A 21,238-nucleotide genomic window follows, 5' to 3' on the forward strand; every position below is an offset into this window, starting at 1 on the left:
CAAGTGCCAAACCCCATTCATTTACAACGGCGTGTCCGCCAGACGGCGACATTTCCCTAATCTCCCCGCTGTTCCATAACGGCGCATCTTTTCATGCAGTCAAATTAGTCGTTAGATTGGAGAAAACGAGCACAAAATAAGTGGTGTTCTTTCTTTCCTTGGCAAATTGTTGATCTCCATTCTGGATCACGTCCATTCATGGAATTGTTCACGCAATGAGCCGCAACGCGTTCGATGACTGATACACCCTAACATTGTGCAATAAATGCTGTTTTTATTCGTATTCATTTGCAGCGAACGCGTCGTTTCGTGACGTCACGCAAACGGTGACGGCGAGTTTGCCTCACGTCAACTTTAAGTAGGAGGATTAGCATGTTTGAAATAAACGTCTTAAAACGCATGAAGCGTTGCCCCGAAGCTCAGTTTCTCTTTCGGGTCTGCAATGACATCATCTTTGTTTTGGACACACTGCTAGGATAGATTAAAATGTTTTAACCGAGAATTTGAGCGCGTTTAAAAATAATAATAATAATAATAAAGCTCCTATATATTCACATAAGTCACATCCCAGAAACGGACAAAATATAAGCAGCGTCACGTCGTTTTATGTCGTTGCGATTATCCGCACAAAATCGTATTAATAAATGTAAACCTGCCCCTCCAAGCAACAATGTCACGCAAAATGGACAACAACGGCTTGCCGTTCTTGCCGGGCTTCTCTTTCCAGGATGTCACGGTAAGCAGAACTTCCACTCACTGATTTTGCAACATTTCAAACCAGTGTGACCGGTTTTAAAACCCATTCAGTCTTGCACCATTGCTCCAGTCTAACAGCATGCCATTCATTTCCACAATTGTCAAATTGAACATTAATTGATGTCATAGTCTGTGGTTTTCTAATTCCCCAGATAGACTAATAGTTGCATGGTGGTTTTGCATTCCGAATGCACATTTTAACATGCTTGAGCAAGTCAAACTAATTGCACGGGCTAAAGGCATGCAGCTTTTCATAACACCATTCTTTAGTCTGCTGACGTCCTGCCACATTGCTGGTGGAGATTCTAGCAATTCTAGCAGTAGCTAAAAAAAATTGTGTCAGGGACTTCATGGATGTTTGTTTTTCCCTCCCCAGAAATCAGCCTTTCATCGCCCTCAGACTTTGTCCTTTTTCAGAGGCCTGGCATTGGCCCGTCCGCCCAGGCTGGGCATCGGACTGGAGCCTCTATTAACAGAGCAGATGATGCAAGAGGAGCTCAGCGGCGTGTCCGGTGACATGCCCGACTTCACTTACGGCTCCTTTGACACCAAGTATGTAAAAGACTTGGTCAATTTGTCCTACCACTCGGCTCCCTCGCCCACCCACCCGGAAACTCGGCCTTTCATCCCAGCTTTTGTCACTCTTGACAAGAAGGTATGGTGGATGGAATTTACGTGTAGCAAGATGAAGCGTATCATTTTTTTGGCTGGGTTTTATTTGCAGGTGCTTTGCTTCAAAGCGTACTTTGAGGAGGAAATCAAAAACAGTCGCGAAGAGAAGAAATGCGTCCGTCATGTGGTTTTGTACTACTACCTCGAGGACGACACCATTAGCATCTCCGAGCCTTGGGTGCCCAATTCCGGGATACTGCAGGGAGAGCGAATCAAACGCCACCGTCTGCCCAAAAGGGAACCCGGGAAGCATTACCACTGGAAGGACCTCAACCTGGGCGTGGACCTGGAAGTGTACGGTGTGAAGTACCGTATTTCGCAGTGCGACCCGTTCACCAAGGTACGACACGCTTGGACGGGCATGTGACCTGTGCGGATATGCAAACGTCTGTGCCTTTTGCAGGACTTTCTGCAACGTCAGGGTATTATTCTCAACGCGCCTGAGGAAATGCCATTGGATACTTACCTCCAGGGCAGAATTAAACCTCCGCCAACCTTCACGACGCCCTCAGAGTTTGACAGCAGGTACCAGTTTCTCCACATGGATCGCAAGGTAAAGTCTAAAAATCAAACTTGGATACCTAAGGGAGGTTCACCGTAAGCGTTTTCCACCACTCAGGTTCTGCGATTCTTTGCATTGTGGGATGATTCGGAATCCGAGTTGGGCGAAGTTTTGCCCGTTACCATCCACTATTTTTTGGTGGATGACACGGTGGAGATCAAGGAGGACCATAAACCCAACAGCGGCCGTTTTCTTTTCCCGGTGCTGATGCAGCGGCTGAGGATACCCAAGAAAATGAAAGCGGGTCACGGTAAGTTGCCAAATTTATCAAGCGGTTCAGTTCAATTCAGCTTCTTTTCAAAACTTTCCAGATCAATTTCCGAGCTGCGTTATGGAAGATTCAGTTGAGGAAGTAGAAGAGTACTTCTCCCCGAAAGACTTCCATGTTGGCAAAACGGTGACGATCCTTGGACGCCGTTTCCTACTATACGACTGCGATGGGTTCACCAAAGACTATTACCATGACAACCACCCGGAGATAAACATCAAAAGCATCGAAGTACCCAGAAAGTTGGGCAAGTTTGAGGGCATGAAGAAGGTGAGATTCATCAAGTATTGGCTAAGTCTTGCATATATAAGCACTTCTCCTGAACCATTTTTTTTTTCCAGGAGATTCCTCCCTACAATGGTTTTGGGTCATTGGAAGATTCTCTCCAGAGTTGTTTATCTCTAATCCCTCTACCTCCCAGAAAGAACATTGTAAAGATGTTGGCGAACGATCACAAAGTGTTACGCTACAGCACCCGATTGGTCCCGGCTAAAAACGCGTCAGAGTCGCAGAAGCGCAGAGACGCCGATCGACATTTTATTTTGTCCTTTTACCTATCGGACGACACCGTCAGTATTTACGAGAATCCCAAACCAAATTCCGGTTTCAGGGGCGGATGGTTCCTGAAAAGGACACGCATTCCCAAACCCGACACTTCTGTGGACAATCCCGATTATTACTCGCCGGCGGATTTCTCAATTGGATCAGTTCTGGATGGTGAGTATTTTTTTTCCGGTTAGAAAAAAATGCCAATGAAATGCTCATTTCTGTTTATTTTTTGGTACTCGTGTAGTTTTTGGCCACCAGTTCATCCTGACAGATGCTGACCTTTACGTCCTAAACTACCTGGAGACCAATCCCAGCCAGATTCCCTCAGAGACACTTGAAACCATCCGCCAGAAGCTGCAGGCCGAAACCAATCAGACGGCAGAACAAAAAGGTAAGTTCAAAGTTTTTTGATTAAAAAAAAATTCAAATTCCTTAAAAATGCGTATGTTTTTCCAGAGCCGCCCTCGTGATGTCACAGCAACTTTGTGCTTAGGACCAGAACTCAAGAAACGGAAGTGCATCTTAACAAAACACATTGATTTGTAGATAAGTATTTTATCTTACATGTAATGTTTGCTTAGTGCCTAAGTTTTAATGCTGTGGCATTTTTTTTTTTTTTTTATGAAGGGGCTCACTAAAACTATGGTCAGGTTTTAACGAACCAAAATAAGTTGACAGATTCAAAATGTTGCAAGTCTTGCACATGTATAGAGATCATAGCTATTTTTTGGCATGTAACATAAAGTCTATCGAGAATGGCTTTGTGGTCTGCGATGATTGCTAGGCCTAAAAATTTCAAGTCAAATATTACATAGACAAAAAATGTTGTTGTTTTTTTATCAGAAAATGTCATTATTCATCATTGAACACATTTCATGGAATGGCAAAGTACATTATGATGTGCATAATGGAAGTGACAAAGATATGATTTCATTGGGAAGACTTTTGTACTGGTTGGCCAAAGTCCCTCCCTTCCCCCTTATCCTACTGGTATAATTTAACATCAAGGCTGTTTTACAGTAAACTTTTATCATTACGTTATCATTTGTAACATTTTTTTTTTTTTTTTTTGCTACTCTCAATGGACCAGACTGGAAAAGAAGCAAAGCTGGCTCAACGGCAATCAGACGAGCAAATACAGTACTTGGTAATGACGATTACATGAACACATTCAAAAGTTGCTACACAGTAACATGTGCTACATACTGTGTTTGTACACTTGTGGCATTTTGCACTCTTTGTGCTCCTTAATATGGAAAAGCAGGTCATGTGGAAAATTTGCTGAGGAGAGTAAATGTCTCTTGGGCTCGAGGAATTTCCTTGGATTTCATTTTCCAGCATTCAAGCCTAATTTGTAGTCACAAAGTTCCCGGCGCGCGTCGGGATGGATCTCACCAGCTCGCATCTCGGCTTCTCAGCTCAGTCCGAATGTTTTCCTTAGGGAGATTTGAGTTTTTTGAGCCGAGGAGAAGTTCCGTTCTCGGCTTTGACCACTCCGTTTTCATAATGCCCAACTAAATGAATAAGAAACAATGAGAAGGAGATTCCAAACACGTCTTTCTCTAATGTGTACTCACGAGAGTCTCGCTTCATTGGCCGAAGAGCTTGCTTGGTAGCGGACTTCTTGCGGACGGCTTGCTCATGTCGGAATTCCCTCCAGCGCCTCAGCTGGAAACGGATAAACTTCCAGAGGAGCCAAGATTGTGTCAGATAGACGAGCAGAAGGACAGTTATCCTGGAAAAAGAAAAAAAAAAAAGATTAGAACTCCTGGAAAACAATAATCCATAAAAATCCCTCACCGTATGAGAACAGTGTTGAAGTTGCCGGTCTCCAAGTCCAGCACCTGGTTCTCACAGTGGGCCAAACCGAACCCGACGGCGAGAAACATGAGAGTGAGCGTCGCCATGCGAGTGATCACAAAGCCGGCCGCCCACATGTCGAACCTAAAGGAGAGGATGAAACATTTTCAGGTAATTCCTCAAAGTCATTTAAATCGGGTCAACTTGCATTTTCTGGTGGTTCTCGTCTGTGAAGTAGAAGAGCCTGGCAATGTGGAAGCCCAGCTCGGACACATATTGGAGGAAGAGCAGCACCAGACCCACGCGGTTCAAACTAAACAGGTCCACAAAAAAAAAAAAAGGTTAATGAACTTGTTTTGAATCTGCAGGTCAACAGGCTGCTTACTTGAGCAGATACGCCGCCGAGATGTGCAGCAGATACAAGCCGATGTACTGCAGCTGACGAGAAATCTCCTCCTGCGAAATGACCAACACGCACGTGACATTTTCAAATCTCGTCTTAGAGTGTGCACCAAACCCATTTTCCCCCGTTACTGACCTTGCGCACTTTTTGGAAGTAAAGTTCGGGTAAAGCGTGGAGCCAGTAAGCCAGCTGAGTGAGGTAGAAAAACTTTACCTGGAACCTGAATCGCATACAGATAAGCAAGTCAGATATTGAATCTAAAGTATGGAGACACATGTCCATCATACCTGAGGTGTGCGTGTGGATAGTTTTCCCAAAGTCTGCTTGGATGCAAAAGATATCCTTCCTGTGATATCAAAGATAACCGTTATTACTTCCACAGGAAAAGGAGAAGTCTACTCGTGATGAGTGTGACACTCACAGTAATGAGGATGTAGAAGCTCCACACACTGGACACCAAATGAAACACACACAGTTGACCTGACTCATTAAATTTGGTGTTCTTACTCTTGGAAAGATGGAGACGCCTGTTGATTTTCTGGGAGCAAGAAAAACTGGTTATGAACACTGACTCAAGTGCATTAACAAGAATCTGACCACCTAGAAGTGCCTGTGCTACTCACATCTAGAAGATATTCCTGCACCACCGCATGAAGGATGATGGTTATAAAAAAGTAGAAGAGGATGGTGGCGCAGTCCTTCCATCCATAATGATACAATGTCACTTCTCCATCTAAAGGACACAGAGGTGTATACAACACATCAGGTGGATTTAACAAGTTCTCAAGGAACACTTTTATTGGGCCAATAAAATCATATTTCACAATTCCGTTATGCACTGTATACAAGGGTACCTGGTGTCAACGTGGTGACATTGTACTGGGGCTGGATAAATAATATGGCTGTCTTGGCTGTTGCCTGAAAGGGAAATTCAAAGAGTCATTAATGAATGGAGACCCCACAACATCACAAATGAGTAACGTTGGCACTTTTTTTTTTTTTTATTAAGAACACATCCATCAGATTTAATCCTAATAAATCTTATGAATCTAAAATTCAATCTGAATGGGCCACTTTGCGGGCAGTAATTAAGACATATATAATATAGGTGACCCAATGGGTCTTCAGGTGACACGTCAACTTCTACAACGAGGAAAGGGGGGTCGTCCCCACCCCCCGCCATTTTTTAACGAAACACCTGAGTATTTGTGCATGTGTTATTTCTAAAGTAAATTAAGAGCTAAGTATGCGTGTCAAGATATACTCTGCGACGAGTAATTGTTTTAAAAATGAAGCACTTGCCCATGGTCGGACCTCGGAGGGATTGAGACGTGGCAGTAAGTATCAAATATGGTCAAGCTAGTCGTGGTAAGACTCTTCCTCTTTTCCTCAATGTCTTTCACAAATAAAAGAGACACATCGCGACGTGTGCATATTTCAAAGCCAAAAACGAATGTTGCGCTTTTAGTTTGAAGACGACTGCAGCCTTGTTTCCGTCTTAGTCCGGCTTCCTTTTTTACTAAAGTGACGCGAATACTGTTATCAAATATTTTGCAGACACGCAGAAACTTTGAATGCAAGTTGTATTTTGGCGGATAAACTTGCTGCATTAGCGTGTCAAAATAGTCGATGATCGCTGCTAAATAGCAGTTTTTTTGCGTTTGAGTTGCGATTGTTTTGTCGACAGCAAATAACTTAAGATAACAAAAACTTTAGTCGCCAAGTTTGCATAAAGCCCTGCAGCGGTTATATAAAATGTTTTTCCCCTAAAGGGAAATAAACCTCAACATTGAGTTTCGCCATTATTGACAGGCCATCAGAAACGAAAGCAGTTGTGTGACGAGAGGAAAAGAAACTTAGCCCATCTCACCTCAAACATCAATCCAATCAAAATAAAGATCACCAAACTGAAGACAATGTCGGCGTGGTTCTGGATGAGAAACTCCTGGCTGAAGAAAGGATAACTTTTGTTTCTTCGGCGAAACGCCATGGCAGTTCCCTGCAACTGTTCTATAATTCTCGAAAATCTTTTCTCCTTCTACTCCTGACTGCAAAGTTCAGTGAAACTTTCCCACTGGAGTGCGCATGCGCGTCTTCATAAAGGGCGAGTGACTGAAATACGTACCTCCATTTGAGGCCATTACGTCAGGTGAAATCAGGTTTAGGCATTGCATCTAGTTTGATCAATTAAAATTTATTTCATTACCACCAAAAGTGTCAGCAACCACATCACTGATATTGTGAAGTTAGTATTGTTATCTTTGTAAAGGTTGTATATGTTGACTTTTACTTTATTGAACTTGCAGTAAAAACAAATCCTCAGTACACTATTATTTTCAAGCCACAGTAAAATAAGTCAAACTTTTTTTAGTATTTTATTTGACGCCCCATAAACGTTTCTCCCATTTATCAGTAGGCCTAAAATAAACTAAAAGTAATTGGCCCGTACGGGGATCGAACCCGCGACCTTGGCGTTATTAGCACCACGCTCTAACCAACTGAGCTAACCGGCCACGACGTCTACCGCTTGTATACTGTTATAAAAACCAATCATGTATCACGTCTACAAATTAATTACCGCCCGGTTATGCCGATTAATGTCACGCATAAGGAGAATGTGCCACAGTTTAAAACAACTTTATTTCAATGTCTGCATTTTATTGCTTACTTAAAGCCACCGGTGGCTTTGAAATTCACAGTTCAAATATTATCAATCAACACATCAATCCATTCACCTCAAAGCACAGCAAATTGATATGTTTGCAGTAAATGCCCAAAATACATACGGTATATTGAGGCAGATTTTTTTGGAACAAATATGGTGCAGGTTGTCCACACCAACCGATGAAGTTTGTCTGGTATTTACGTATATCATGGGTGTAGCCTATATTTATAAATTCTACAATGTAATCATATGATTTATCACTCAGGTTACAAACTTTGACTTTGTAATGTAAAGGCTACATGTGTTAATTGCTATACAATCTAATACAGTGATGCACCCGGGGTTTAATTGGTGCAGGGCGTCAAACAAATCTGAGGGAATATGGTTGTTTATGAATGATTACAGCTTAGAGGTTTTTTGAATGTGCATCAGTAGCTTATTAGCCAATTAGCTTATTATTACTAATAGCATTAAAAGACCATCAAATGGCTCCAGGTGTAAATTTAGCACTTGTGCAATATATTGCTACGTCTTTGACGGTAAGAGCTTTTTATACACTGTATGCTCGCTTCACATTGCTCAATTTGAGGTATGTCCTGTCAGCTTAAAACAGAGAAGCTAAAAATGTAGTTATGGATTCACGAGCTTGGATTCACCTGATCCCCGAATCAGTCAGAAATGTTCATCGTTGTCTCTTCGGGACATTATGAGCTGCCTTCTGGGCCCGGTGAGGTGAGGGACACCGGAGGGAGAGTCCAGCACTCCCGAGTCCAGTTTTGGGGTGGATGTGTAGCGCGGCCCAACACGGCCGATCAGCCCTCGGATGTCCCTATGAAGAGCCGGATCGCTTGGAACGGAATTGAGACGCGCCCCCTGTTCCAAACCCCCAGCATCCCGGTCCAAATGAGGGTTACTGGCGCTGCTGGGGGATTGGGGATCAGCACTGAAGTACAAGGTGGAACTGGACTCCGTGGGGCAGAAATACGGCTCTGGACTGTCTCCAAATACAGACTTGCCCTCAGGCGAGCTGCGCTTGAAATCCGACGCGGGCGACTCCAGCGGACTCTCCATCTCCAGACTGTCATCCTCTGCTTGTTCAAAGGAGGTGGGTTCACTCACAGTCTGGAACTCGTCCTTACAGTCCGACAGCGGCGCCAAGCCCGGCCCCTGAGACTCGGACGTCGAGACGCCCTCGCAGTTGCCCTCTGCCGAGCAGGGGATGCCTTCGCTACTCTTAAACTCCTGGTTGTACTCCTCCAAGTCCAAGATGGCTGCCGCTCCACCCGCCCCGTACGCCCGGTTGATTTTACCCAAGTCGCCCGTTTTGAGGGCCAGTCGGATGAGAAGCCAGTGATGGTGGTAACAAGGACAGGAGCTGTTGGGCCTACCTCCGCATGTGCTCGGATGCTCCAGCAGTGAACCGGCCACTCCGGAGAGGGAGAAGCTGCCGTGGTTTTGCTCGCCGCCAACCGGAAGACTTTTGTCCCCGAGAGAGAAGGACGACTCCCCTCGTTCGATGCACGTGCTACCCATGTGGTTGTGGTGGAGACCCTGGGCTATCTCTGTTGACTTGGGATGAAGGAACCGGTAGTAGACAACCAGGGAGGTAGCGCCTGGTGACAAGAAATATTTCTAAATTAGCATTTTGCTACTTGTGCCATTTTTTCTCCAGGTCAGCTCATTAACAGTAACTCACCCAGGATAAAGCTGCACAGGACAGTGATGGGGAGGGTCATGTTGTCCCACGATGCTTCGCTAAGTAAATCGGAGGCAGCCAGCAACAAGGTGGTGTTCTCGATGAGCATGAACTGAAAGAGGAAGGAAAGGAGGCAAGAACTTTGCTACTGAAACGTAGCTCGACTGCTTCTTACTGTATAAAAGCTGGCCATTCGGAAGCGCGACGGTCCGTCTTTAACGTTGAGAAAGAGGAAGACATGGACTAGCCCCAGGAGACCGTTGAAGGCACGCCAACACCAGGGCCCGGTGCAGATGTCTGGTTGTTGCGATACCAGCCAGAAGGAGGCAGTCAGCCAGTGAAAACCTGCAGACCAGCATCTTGTCAAGATGAGTAGCGTAAAAGTTCGCCAGCGACTCCCAGTGAAGACGTCTGATTCTAATGTGCTCCTCACCTGCCACACCGCAGACCCACCAGTTGAACACCCTGGCGAAGAACATGAGGCAAGTCACCCTGGCGCCCAGCATGCACGCCCTCCACACCAGCTGGCAGAGCAGGGCCGCCGGAGGCATGGCGAGATGGCCCGGCCGGATGAGACAGCAGGCGCGGCTGTACAACACCAGGGCCCAGGAAACGGACAGCACGCAAAGACCACAGCTGTAGGCCACTGTAAGGAAAACACAAATGTTTGCCTGCCTTGTATACACATGGGGGCAATTTGGCCTTACCCGGGGACATGATACCCACGTCGGTGGACACGACGATATACGCTTGCAGGAGGCTCTGGGGCAGGCTGAGCACCAGAGCCTCCAAGAGCCAAAGGGCAGCGACATCCGCCTGCAGCATGACGACAGCGCCGAGCTCTGCCACCGAGCCGTACATGCGTGACACGTACCTCATGCAGTCCCATAGCCTATCAGCAGAGGGCGACATAAACACAGCTTTCCATAGGGGAACTGCATTCCAGTACAGTGGACACAATTGATAGTAACTTCCATTTCAAGGTTGGTCCTTTTGTAATATAAATTATGTCGACTATTTCTCCCCAAATTATTTGTTGAGTTTTCACATGTCACATTTTGTTTCAGGGGTGAAGATGGACAGGCCTTACCGTTTGAAGATGCCCAAGTGAAGAATATGTATGGTGGAAAGGTACCACCTCCTATCGTCACCATCGTCGTAGTACCATTTGACGCTCAGCAGCTGGACCGCGGTACCCGGAAGGAAGAGCCCGAGCGTGAAACCGGCCCAGCGTGTCTCATCATTCCAAAGGTGAAAGCCTATACAGTAGATGACTGGAAAAATACAAAAGATTATACCAATTATTATGAATGAATAAATCTGACCAGAGTTGACCAGTGTTAGTGTTTAAGATTGACTTAAGTCCCATCTCACATTCACACTCCACCTTCATGTTCTGTCCTTGGACCATCGATTTGCTTAGTCAGCAAGTCATCCATCAGATCCGTTCTCGGTGTAGAATAATTGTTTTCGTCAGTGTAGCGCTCATGTAATTTCAGCACAACATGCTTATTTTTGGAAGTGCAGTGAGAACATGCAAATACCTCGGGACTGTCAGCAAGACAACCACCCAACCATCTATGTTTTTATCTGAATGTCATTTTGTTGAGCTGTAAATTGATTTTATTTTGTATACTTCAATATAACCATCCTATTTATTGATACCAAGGTATTGATTGACATTCTAACTGGGAGGTGAGTACCCCTAAAGGTCAGCCCCGACAGACCTAGAATAGAAACCTCCATCGCGTTAGCATCATCACTCGAATGGTGGTCGTATCAGCACCACCCTCGCAGCACCATGCCTTCATTCATTGCAGATAAAACACGTCATTAAAATCGATCCTCCATCTGAGTCGAATGACTTTGAGTCTGTGTGCTTAGGCTCCCTCCAGCTTCGAGCGCGTTATCCATACGGACGCCCCTCCACTTACGAGCGCTCCTCTCGGCCGCGATGACCAGCGCCGTCACGCCAAGTAGCGCCGCCTGACACCAGGCGATCCAGCGCTCGCTCCGCCGGGCCGCCGACGGCCTCCTGCGGCCCACGGCCTCGGACGTGCTAATCATGGTGCCGGGCGGCGGAGGACGAGACTCCGAAGCGGCGACATTATCGTACGCATCCTTCGCCCTCGGTGAGTCCGCTTCTTTCTTCGCCCGCTGCTTGCCAGCGCTCCCAAAATAGATGACGTCACTGCGCACTTTTTAAAGGGCCACGCTCAGCTTATCCACTGCTGTTATCCCTTGACATCTTTTCTTTTGCACCTTCTTTGCTTAACCTAAGCATAGTTTGATCCTCAGCATATGCATGGTAATTTGGTATTTGCATGGTTTTGTGCAAATGTTTTTAATCACTCTGCGGCTTCTATTACTCGTACTTGAACATGAGCCAGCCTCAAATTACACGTTTAAAGGGTGTCAGGTGGCCTATTGTCCACACAGGCTATCCAATGTTGTGATGGAGGAGCTCCTCCAATTCACCAAAGGCGGAGGTTGGGTCTGATGAAGTTGTGCAGTACCTGGCACTTAGGTTTTTGGTCTAGTCAGACGTCACACTTTATTTAACATTGAAGATCACAAACTATCAAAGGCCTGAAAAAGTAATAGAATCCTCAACTATAGAGGACGAGCGCCCTCTGCTAGAAACATGTTGTACTGCACCCACCACTTTCATGTCTTTTGACAACTTCTGAAACTAATGGCTGATCTGCTACTACCTAATTCACCTGGCAAACGTCTAATAACTCAAAGCACGGATTAAATTATCTTTAGAAAATAATATGACGTCTCATTAGATTTGGACCTTCTCTAGTCACCGAAAGCATAATACTACATGGTATTAAAAAAAAAAAAGGAAACGCAACATGCAATACCTTTCGAAAATATGTTGGCGTGCAGATGTGCAGGTAGACGACCAGTAGCTGACGTGGAGTCTCCACTTTTGCAGTTTAGACATCAGCTTTTGCGTGAGAAAACATGCAAAACAACATGCAGGTCAAACGCTTTCCTTGATAAACATTTGATCGACAGCCGAGTAGCAGTTGTGGGCGTGCTCACTGACACTGCTTCGTAATGCATATTTAAATATAAATAGAGATCTTGAAATGTTTGCAATACTCACTATGAGGTATCAGTTTGACACATTTTGTTGTAAATACATCCCACAGCACATAACAGGAAGTTTATTTATTCACGTCCTCAAGCACTTACGTCAGCGGAGGTCTCTCACAAAAGGGCATCACGTCACGAACAATGGAGGTTTCCTCCTCACAGTCATACCTCTCTTTTATTTGTAGCTTTAATGAGATGACATAAACACACACTCATTCTCACTCTTACTAATAGGAATAAAAAAAATATTCATGATGATATGTTTGACATGACAATATGACAACACAGTGATGCTGAATGTCACAAAACCCTGTTTGTATAAATCCATAAGAACAATTGAATAAATTAGTAACTTTTTCTACAAGAAACCAACAAAGTGTCAGGCTGTGCAGGTGGAATCTTGCTTCTTCACATGCAACAAATGAGGCTTTACCTCAAATAGGGCAGTGCCAGACAGCTGCTGAGTTGACCTGTAAGGATTATATGGCTGGATTAGAAAAGCCGTCTTCAGGCTCCGACATGCAGCCCGACTCCTGCTTGATACGCCTCGGACACAGAGGTAGAGGAGAGCCGAGGCAAATTTGCGAACCCTCGTTCGCCAATTCAAAGAGTTCAATGGCCGCCAGGGCGCCGTCCAGTTGTTCGGAGCTGCGAGCGTCCAAGCTATGTATGAGGTGGAGCACATCCCTCTTGTCCATCTTGGCCTCCGCCGCCATGGCCTCGAGCTGCTCGGCCGCCTCGCTCACGTCGAACCTCTCGATCTCCGAGTTGACTCTGTGGATTTCCTCCGGGGAGTGCTTGCGTGAAGGCGAAGGCGAGAGAGGGCAGAAGCCCTGGAGGTGCACCTGAAGGCTGCACTGGTGGAAGTAGGCGCAAGGGCAGCGGGGACAGCGGTGCGGACGTTCTCCGCTGTGGAGGCGCTTGTGGAGCTTCAGGTGGATGAACTGAGTGAATCGGGCCGGGCACAGTTTGCACTGGTAGGGCCGCTCGCCCGAGTGCAACCTCTGGTGTGTCTTTAAATTACTGGTGCTGCTGAATCGCTTGTGGCATACCTACGTCAAACAAGAAGGTTATTTCCTGGCCGAATTGTATCGCTGAGTGAGGAACCCTTACTTTGCACTCATGGGGTTTCTCTCCAGTGTGGACCAGGTAGTGTTTCTGCAGGTGTGCCAGCTGAGTGAAGTTCTTGTTGCAGGTTTGGCATCTGAAGGGGCGCTCGCCGCTATGTACTCGCAGGTGGACCTGAAGACAGCACTTGTTATTGTTTATATACTTTTTAATAATTTGTCACGGAAAGTAGTCATACCTTGAGGTTTGACAACTGGCCAAAGACTTTCCTGCAGATGTTGCACTCGTACCGGATCTTTCCGTTCTGCCTGGTAAGCGGGTATGACAAGGTCTTGTAGCCCATCGCGTGTTCCTCCCGTTTGGACTTCCTGAGGTCCGATGCATCCGTTGTACTGCTTTGCGAGGCCGTCGTCGGTTTTGAGGGATCGCGGTCCAATGAAGCTGCCGTACCGAGCGGTGGAGAGCATCCTCCGTATGCGAGCGAGGGCTGCGCTCTACACTTGGTGGTGACCACGGATGTGGCACTGGACGTGGATGCAGCTCCAGGATACTCGGAAGAACTCTTGAGGTAGTTTGTTTTGGGGGACATGAGGTTCTTTTCATCTTTGCTCTCGCGAGTTGGAGAAGGAATGAGGTCTTCTTTGGTGTTTGACAGTGCAAGTGTTAAGTTCTTGTGTTCTGGATGGAGGAGGTTAACATAGCCATCAAAAGGCAGTAAATGAGCCGAGAGAGTCAAGTAGGGTTTTAGTCCATCGCTGTAGGACAAGTACGGGTGAGGTAGAATGCTGTCATGGCAAGGCGAGTACTGGGGTAGAAGATAGGGAGCAGAATACACTCGCTCTGGTACTGAAGGTTCTGGGTAAGCTTTGGCTAGAACGTGGCTTGGGCTGTGCTGGAAGCTGAAGTGCAAACTAGAAGGAATGTGGCTACTTCGAGCTATCCTTTTGGCAGCCGGAGGACTGCAGGACGGCAGAGGAGGCGGGGCTACGTATCTGTGGACGGCTTCGGAATGGGACTGGATCGGGTAGATCATGGGGAAAACCGGGAGGTTACCCTGAGATAAAGAACCGTCCATTTGTCGGTAAAGGCCGGCGAGCGGCTTGGGGGGCTCTTCTCGGAGGATCTCAGTCACGCTGTGTCCCCGTTTCGCCGGCGTCTTCTTCTGGGATTGACGACGTGCTGTTGGTGAAAGAAACAATGGTTGTTTTTTTTTTAAACATACAGCAAGCAGAACTTTTGTTCTAGAAAGGGAGAGGCTATGCTAACTACACTACATTTGCCTGCACGTGTGCGTTACCACTTCTTCTTTAACATATTTAGGCCTTATCTACTATTTTCCCTCATGTGACCCCCCCCCAACCTTGGGCAAACAAACAGCCCGACACTCAATGAGACATCAGTCTGTCAGCGGGTCGCCCTGTCAGGAAGTTCAAGTAGTCACTGGAGCGCTTCCTACTTCTCCTCCTCCTTAAGAGCCAAATAAATAAGACAAGTTGCGCCAGAAAGCTGTCAACAGCTCGGGCGGACCTACAGTCATCTATGTGTGTGTGTGTTATTGAACGTAGATCCCTTTCACTCGAGAAGCATGTGCGCTCTTTGTGTTTGTGAATGGTGAGTCGCGGGCTTTGTGCGACCAACGAGCCGACAGCTTTGTCTCTCTGTGGCCTTCCAGAAGAAACTGACACAAGACCAGAAATTGGTCTCGTCTTACCTAGGAGGACTATGGCCACACCTGGGACCGGGCCCTCCATTCAGGGGGTCTACTCTTTTGTATCCTCCCCCAGCTAACAAAAGCTTCCGTAGGCGTGACCCACACAAAGGGTGTGTCAGTCGACCACTTGTTTGATTGCGGACGCAATTTTTCTCCCTAGTTCCTCCAGGAGCAACCATCTCTTTGCCTCCTCAATCCTTTTTCTTTTTTTTTTTCTTTAAGCATAGCCACTTACCAGCACAGTCCATAGCAAGCTGCCCCAAAGGTGGGTAGTTACAACGCCGGGCTAGTTCCGAGCAGTACCACACCAGCAGCTCCTGACCAGGAAGAAGCGGCTTAACGGTGTAGAAGTAGATGTCCAGACCACTCTGGCACGCGATCAAGTTCTGCTCGTCCACGCCGCAGGCCGGGTTTACGTATCGCATCCAGTTGCTCTTGTCTTCATTCAAACCGTCTAGGATGTGGTGTAAGGTCCCATGGGAGAAGACCTGCAAGCAGGGGCGACGCAATCACACACGATGACTAATCAGCTTTATGACGCGCTCTCAACCCGAAAGTATGAAGTCACGAAGCAGCCCGATGCTTTTATGGTAAATGCGATAGAATCTTTCTTGAGATAGGCGCCAGGACATTGTGGCAAGAAAAGTTAAAGAGGAAGTTTATTGACTGAGTACTGCGCTGTTTACACTCTCATTCGCTTCATCACGCATGAGTCATCAATTTTATTGTCTCTCGGAAATTCTCAGTCACATTTGATGCGTCACATAAACCTACTTCAAGCAAACAGACTGCAAATGTTATTAATAATATTGCACAAAATAGAAGCAGACTTGTTTCAGGTTGACAAAGCAACTTCTGAAGACTTGTTGGAACGTGAGAGTGTGTCACGGAGGTTTCCCAAGTGTTATTTGGAAGGTGACTGTTCTCAGGCTCAAAAGCCACTTCCTTTTTTTGCTGCGTCTGCGTGCAAGCATTCGCTACACTGGAAAAGCACGGACATTTAACACGGCATATTTACTGGCAGAGACGAGCGAAGCGAGCGGAGAAATGCTGCGTCACTGAAACCCAACAGCTGTGCGCTCGCGACCTCATACAGCCGCATCTTGCGTATCGACGGCACGGCCATGTCAAAATTCACAGCAGGCAAAAAAACCACAACGGCTCATAAGCGCCGCCGCATCGATGTCTCAGATGGAGCGAGAGGATGCGAATGGTTTTTCAGAACAAAACACGCTTACCCTCCAAAAATACTTTCGATTGGCATCTTTCAGCAGCGTTTCATTGGTGTATCGTTCGCCCACTAAAGGCCCAAAGCGTGTCCCCTTCGGTATCAACTCCTTGCTGGTCACTCCGAGCACCTGTCCGAAACAAAAGGAGACTCAATGACAGTGTAGTTTACAGATTGAAGGGTTCCCAGCCTAATTAGAGGCATGGAGAACCAAAAGGGTTCTTTGATGACATGATTAAGCACTTTTAAATACAGGCCAAACGAGCCATTTTGTCCAAACTAGCCTGTGTAGCACTTAAGCTAATGTTTGCCAAGGTAGCAAATGTGGGATTTCGTCAGGGTTTGTAAAAGGTTACATAAATGTTCAGTTTGAATTTTCCCAAGCAAAGAAATTTAGGCTTGATTCCGATATTTTTGACCACAGTTCCTTGATAAAATCAAGCCACTGATAGCATTGGCTACCGTCATGCTAAGATTATGCTAACTTAGACCATTCTCCCAGAACAACAAAGTGACAATTGTGCTTCTCCCCTTACTCATACTGAATATTTCAAAAGCCAATCATCTAAGTTGTCTTTCCTCGGCATTAAAATTTCACCGCTACTCATGTTCTGTCACATCCAGGTGTGAAACGCGCCGCTTTCGACCCTCCAGGGTGGGAAAGAGGATCGAGTATCACGGGCATAGCCTCCCCTGCATCATCCACGGGGGTTAATCTTTTGCTGTCTTGCCGTATTATCTACAATCTCCTGCTATGGGGTTAAACATAAACCACCTTACAACATGCTTGCAAATAAAACTGCGGGTGCCTCTACTTTACGGTGTAATTGAGCGCTGGAACAAAAAGGGGCTGAGAATCCGAGGTAGCTACTAATCACCCGGACCCCGAGGCTAAGCGCCGGGAGGCTCGGCAATTGTCTCAGGCTTTGCGTCGACGTAGCAAAGGTTGAAATTAAACAACATGTTGAGTATTTCCCGCCTGGTGATGGATGACTTGATGGAGGAGTGACGCAAGTGTCTTACTTGCGCTGAGTCCAGGCGGCGTTTCAAGGCCAAGTTCCTGGGCAAGGACCTCTCGGCTCGTGTTTTGCTGGAGTTTTTGGATACTTCCTCCAGAGGTTGATCCTTGACGATGTACGTGCACTTCTCCTCAAAGTCAGCCTCGCTCCACGACGTCATGTCCGAGTCCACAGACTCGGCTGTTGCAACCGCCGTGACCTCTGACCCTTCAGAGGTTAACATGACCGTGCTGCACCCAGAGGACCAGGCCTGGGGGAAGCAAGAGTTTCACGAGGTTATTTCCCAAGAGTCCCTTTGTGGGAGTCGGCTACAATCGTGACCTTAAGAATGCGCTTGCGTTGATGGTGTACACCGTGGGTGTCAAACTCAAGGCCTGGGGGCCAAATACGGCCCGCCACGTCATTTTACGTGGTTCACAAAGACAAATCAAAATCATGTCATTCCTAAAATGACAAATTGTCTTCACTGATGGTCGGATGATCGATGATTGCTACAGAAACAAAATGGTCCTTGTAACAAGCTGTTATTTCTCCATCCCAGGAAACACGTTGTGGATCTAAAATTACAGCGTGGAGGCAGCCAGAAGCTACTTACTTTCCCAGCCTCGGCTACTACCGGACAAACAAACTTCAAAGCGGGGCCCTCATGGTCGCTGCCCCTCTGCCCCCACTGTCCCATACATCCTGTGAAAATCCCAGTCACAAACCCCGGAGCTGCGAGGGAGGTTCCTGTGCACGTCATTCCACTTTCACAAGGAATCCGGTCAACGTTAAGTTCTCACTGAATCCGCCAGACTTCCTCCGACACCAAATGAGAGGCTCTGTCCTCTGGTTCTCACTTGTGTACTGTCTCTCCCGCCGGTTCACATGAAGATTGTAGACAGATATCTCACCCGCAAACCCTCCCACCCGCGACCGACGGGATGAACCAGAGAAGACAGAAGAAGCTTTGATTAAGAAAAAAAACAACAATGCTGGGATATGCCCTCACAGAATGGCTTCCTCCTCAGGCTCCTCAAGTTGCCACTCAGATGATGATAAGATAGTCAACAGTTCAAATGTGACCAAGTTCTGTTTTGGTTGAAACACATCTTGGATTGTTTTATCTGAATTTTTAAATTAAAACAACGTTTACAAACATGCTTTGCTAAACAAGGCTCAAGACTCAAAATAGAAAACTTTGTGTGACCGCATAGTGGCAAAAGATTTTAAATGGTTTCAGGCCTGCTTATTGTTAATTGCATTTGTAAAAAAAAATAAAAAATAAACCTGTTGAGGCTGACTCGCCCAAATATGAAAATGTAAAGTAATCAAATGAACAGCGAGACTTAAAACATCATTACATCTAATTGATGACTAATTTAAAATTTGTAAATTTAGTAATTTTTTTGCACAAATATTTAAAAATTACTTTGAAATTTTTTTTTGCCAAAAGACTGAACAGCCAAAACAACAAAATAACTACTATAATTACAAAACAATTTTTATGAATAATTTAGGGCCTTCAACTAATTTAAAATTACTCAAGTTACAGTGCAACTTAAACGATAAAATAAAAATAAAGCACGTAACCAACAAAAATTTCAAACCTGAATCAACCACTAACAAAATCCAATTTAAAACGACCTTCGGTTCCACACAATATCCGACAACGCCGACTCCCCTCTTTAATCACACTTGTAAACCACGCAAACAGCATTAACTTTTCACCCCGTTTGTCTGTCAAAACGCGCCCGCCTCGGAATGACTGTCACAAAGTTGACAGCTCACACCGAAAGCGTGGATGTCGGTGGTGACTCCGCAGAAAGCATATTATGAAAATCAAGACATGACTCAAAGGCGTCCAGCTGTCACCTCTTGTTGGTCAGCACAGTAAAAAAAAACAAATTGCTATTCTTTGGAAAAGGATGTAAAGCACTTACCGTGAAGCCTTGAGAGGAGCCGCACATAAGTGAGGCTGTGGGCCTGCCGGGAGTGTGCGTGAGCAACTGGTGGCTCTGGAAAGCTCTCTCTCGTTCTGTCATTCACTCTCTCACTCTCTCGCTGGCTCGGGCAGCCTCTATCTACCTGTTTGTGACTGACTACAAGCACTTTGCCGCCCCATCCTCCTCCCCCTCTTGCCCCATGGCTCCTCCTTGCAGTGTGTTTGTGTGTCACTTACTTGCCCCCAAGGCGTGAGGCTTTCTCTAAAGTGGGGGGGGGGGGATGTCTGTCACCCAGCTATGTCCGGATCAGACAAATACGTCTTCATTCCCTCAAACATCTACTTCCATCCGTCTCCGACAAGCATGCTGGCTTTGTGTTTTGGAAGAAGAGGTTGTTAATAGGGGGTGACATCATTTGGCGAAAGCTTTGACTCGCCCGGTAAACGCTGCTAACCATGTGACCGGCTTCAAAAAATATGTTTTATGCTTTATGACATTGGATGATTGTCAGTATTAGGCTAAAAGCACAATTGAGGACATTGCCGCCATATTGTTTGGAGCTTCTTTCTGTATTGCAACAATAAGCGTGTTGTGCTGCATGTCGACGCATAAGCCAGCTTTCACTCACGTCCCCCTCTCCTCTTGTCCTGCCTTCCAAAAGCAACATTTACCTTGGCGCCACGCCAAGCCATTCGAGAAGCGCCTGGATTTCCGCACACATCATTCTCGTGCTTGACACGCGACACGCCGCAAACAACCTGCCCCGTGTGTTTCCATTCAGCTCTGCTCTCGCCCTGCGTGGCGGAGACGTGCCTTCTGTGCTATTGTCTTTTTTTTTTTCTTTTCTTGGTTGCTTTTCTGACACATCCTGTCCTGCTCGCCACACCTGACTAAGCTACTAATTACAACTGCTGACATGAGCCAGCGTGTAATTTAGAATCCGCTCCTGCGTCTCACTGTTTGGCTATTTCACCTCGCCTTGGGTCATCTCATTCATCACCTTCTATTTATCTCCCCTCCTCTTCCTCTCCGTGGCTTCCCTATCCCACTTGTCTGCCGACCTTTTAATACTCGCGTGCATTGTGTGAGCCGTCCACATGCGTATTTGTGTGTTCGTAGTACTTGCGTGCTAGCTTTGGGAGTTGGCTGGGACAACTTCATGTTTGATGAGAAGTGCACAAAGTTTGCACTTGCAAAGCAATGGCCTGACTTTTTTTTTTTTTTTTTTCCAGATTCAAGGCACCAAAACCTCCACCACCCACCTCGACGTCCACCAACTGTCTTTTCTCGACCGGCAGATCATTTCTTGTTGACAGGTTATTATCATAGTTTTGAGGCTGAGAGGAATGTCACTGTACTACACGCACACACACACGACACACACGCACAGCCCTTTATTGTGCAAACTATAAATGTCAATAATTTATATTTTAAAGTTGTAACAACTAAAATGATTGTTCTGACCCTCTAAAAATACTTGTGTGGTCGCACTAGTGAACGGGCCGGTCTTCTCATATGTTTGTTTTGATGAAGCGTGGGCGTCTTGCACTGTCATTTATTATTGAGCAAGAGGACACGAGCAGAACAATACGGCTTGATTCCAAAAGCTTTACAGCTTCTGGAATGGCGTGTTGTAAACGGGGCAACTTTGAAGGCGCCCCGGTGACAACACGGGTGACATCATCAGGTGCCGCCGTGTCTGTCTGCCCTGTGACACTTTTACACAATTGCACAGCACAGACGCACTCTCTCCCTCTTCTCTGGGGAGCAGTCAGACGGCACTGCCCTCCACCTGTCTCCATGTCTTA

The 21,238-nt window shown here is 46.3% G+C and overlaps 4 protein-coding genes, 1 long non-coding RNA gene and 1 other non-coding gene across 13 annotated transcripts in view; 2 read left to right on the forward strand and 4 right to left on the reverse strand.

Moving 5' to 3' along the window:
* Positions 1 to 21,238, forward strand: part of LOC147042306 (uncharacterized) — a 52,013-nt gene that overhangs the window by 4,466 nt on the left and 26,309 nt on the right. The window lies entirely within an intron of this gene.
* Positions 412 to 5,846, forward strand: efhc1 (EF-hand domain (C-terminal) containing 1). 2 transcript variants are annotated; one of them, XR_015068863.1, is made up of 10 exons: positions 412 to 736; positions 1,133 to 1,411; positions 1,481 to 1,768; positions 1,832 to 1,981; positions 2,048 to 2,240; positions 2,302 to 2,528; positions 2,600 to 2,975; positions 3,052 to 3,198; positions 3,264 to 4,778; positions 4,976 to 5,845. XR_015068863.1 is itself a non-coding variant. In XM_085937356.1 (9 exons), exons 1-9 carry the CDS (start codon positions 671 to 673, stop codon positions 3,275 to 3,277), a joined length of 1,740 nt encoding a protein of 579 aa, XP_085793482.1. In that variant the 5' UTR covers positions 412 to 670; the 3' UTR covers positions 3,278 to 5,846. The 2 variants fall into 2 exon arrangements, 1 of the variants encoding a protein (XP_085793482.1); XM_085937356.1 differs by having other exon boundaries at positions 3,264 to 5,846.
* Positions 3,629 to 7,109, reverse strand: tram2 (translocation associated membrane protein 2). Its single transcript, XM_085937357.1, has 11 exons — positions 6,881 to 7,109; positions 5,865 to 5,928; positions 5,634 to 5,743; positions 5,432 to 5,548; positions 5,298 to 5,356; positions 5,146 to 5,230; positions 4,993 to 5,063; positions 4,816 to 4,920; positions 4,608 to 4,751; positions 4,385 to 4,542; positions 3,629 to 4,321 (listed from the first exon to the last, which is right to left on the reverse strand). Exons 1-11 carry the CDS (start codon positions 6,998 to 7,000, stop codon positions 4,245 to 4,247), a joined length of 1,110 nt encoding a protein of 369 aa, XP_085793483.1. The 5' UTR covers positions 7,001 to 7,109; the 3' UTR covers positions 3,629 to 4,244.
* trnai-aau (transfer RNA isoleucine (anticodon AAU)) lies at positions 7,450 to 7,523 on the reverse strand. The gene has a single exon. It is a non-coding gene; the product is annotated as a tRNA-Ile (tRNA).
* xkr5a (XK related 5a) lies at positions 7,637 to 12,554 on the reverse strand. 4 transcript variants are annotated; one of them, XM_085937354.1, is made up of 8 exons: positions 12,490 to 12,554; positions 12,242 to 12,327; positions 10,462 to 10,645; positions 10,079 to 10,263; positions 9,805 to 10,017; positions 9,547 to 9,716; positions 9,372 to 9,483; positions 7,637 to 9,288 (listed from the first exon to the last, which is right to left on the reverse strand). In XM_085937354.1, exons 4-8 carry the CDS (start codon positions 10,248 to 10,250, stop codon positions 8,348 to 8,350), a joined length of 1,608 nt encoding a protein of 535 aa, XP_085793480.1. In that variant the 5' UTR covers positions 10,251 to 10,263; positions 10,462 to 10,645; positions 12,242 to 12,327; positions 12,490 to 12,554; the 3' UTR covers positions 7,637 to 8,347. The 4 variants fall into 4 exon arrangements, with proteins under 4 accessions (XP_085793480.1, XP_085793478.1, XP_085793481.1 ...); XM_085937352.1 differs by lacking the exon at positions 12,490 to 12,554 and having other exon boundaries at positions 12,242 to 12,410; XM_085937355.1 differs by lacking the exons at positions 12,242 to 12,327; positions 12,490 to 12,554 and adding an exon at positions 11,306 to 11,619.
* prdm1c (PR domain containing 1c, with ZNF domain) lies at positions 12,540 to 19,556 on the reverse strand. Of its 2 annotated transcripts, none has more exons than XM_085937349.1 (7): positions 19,428 to 19,556; positions 17,510 to 17,755; positions 16,497 to 16,616; positions 15,494 to 15,746; positions 13,786 to 14,726; positions 13,593 to 13,721; positions 12,540 to 13,531 (listed from the first exon to the last, which is right to left on the reverse strand). In XM_085937349.1, the coding sequence occupies exons 1-7, from the start codon at positions 19,527 to 19,529 to the stop codon at positions 12,959 to 12,961; spliced, it is 2,364 nt and encodes a 787-aa protein (XP_085793475.1). In that variant the 5' UTR covers positions 19,530 to 19,556; the 3' UTR covers positions 12,540 to 12,958. The 2 variants fall into 2 exon arrangements, with proteins under 2 accessions (XP_085793475.1, XP_085793476.1); XM_085937350.1 differs by lacking the exon at positions 19,428 to 19,556 and adding an exon at positions 18,101 to 18,682.

Source organism: Syngnathus leptorhynchus, chromosome 18 (genome assembly GCF_054491065.1).
Source record: "Syngnathus leptorhynchus isolate UIUO chromosome 18, UIUO_Slep, whole genome shotgun sequence".
Taxonomy (NCBI): Eukaryota; Metazoa; Chordata; class Actinopteri; order Syngnathiformes; family Syngnathidae; genus Syngnathus; species Syngnathus leptorhynchus.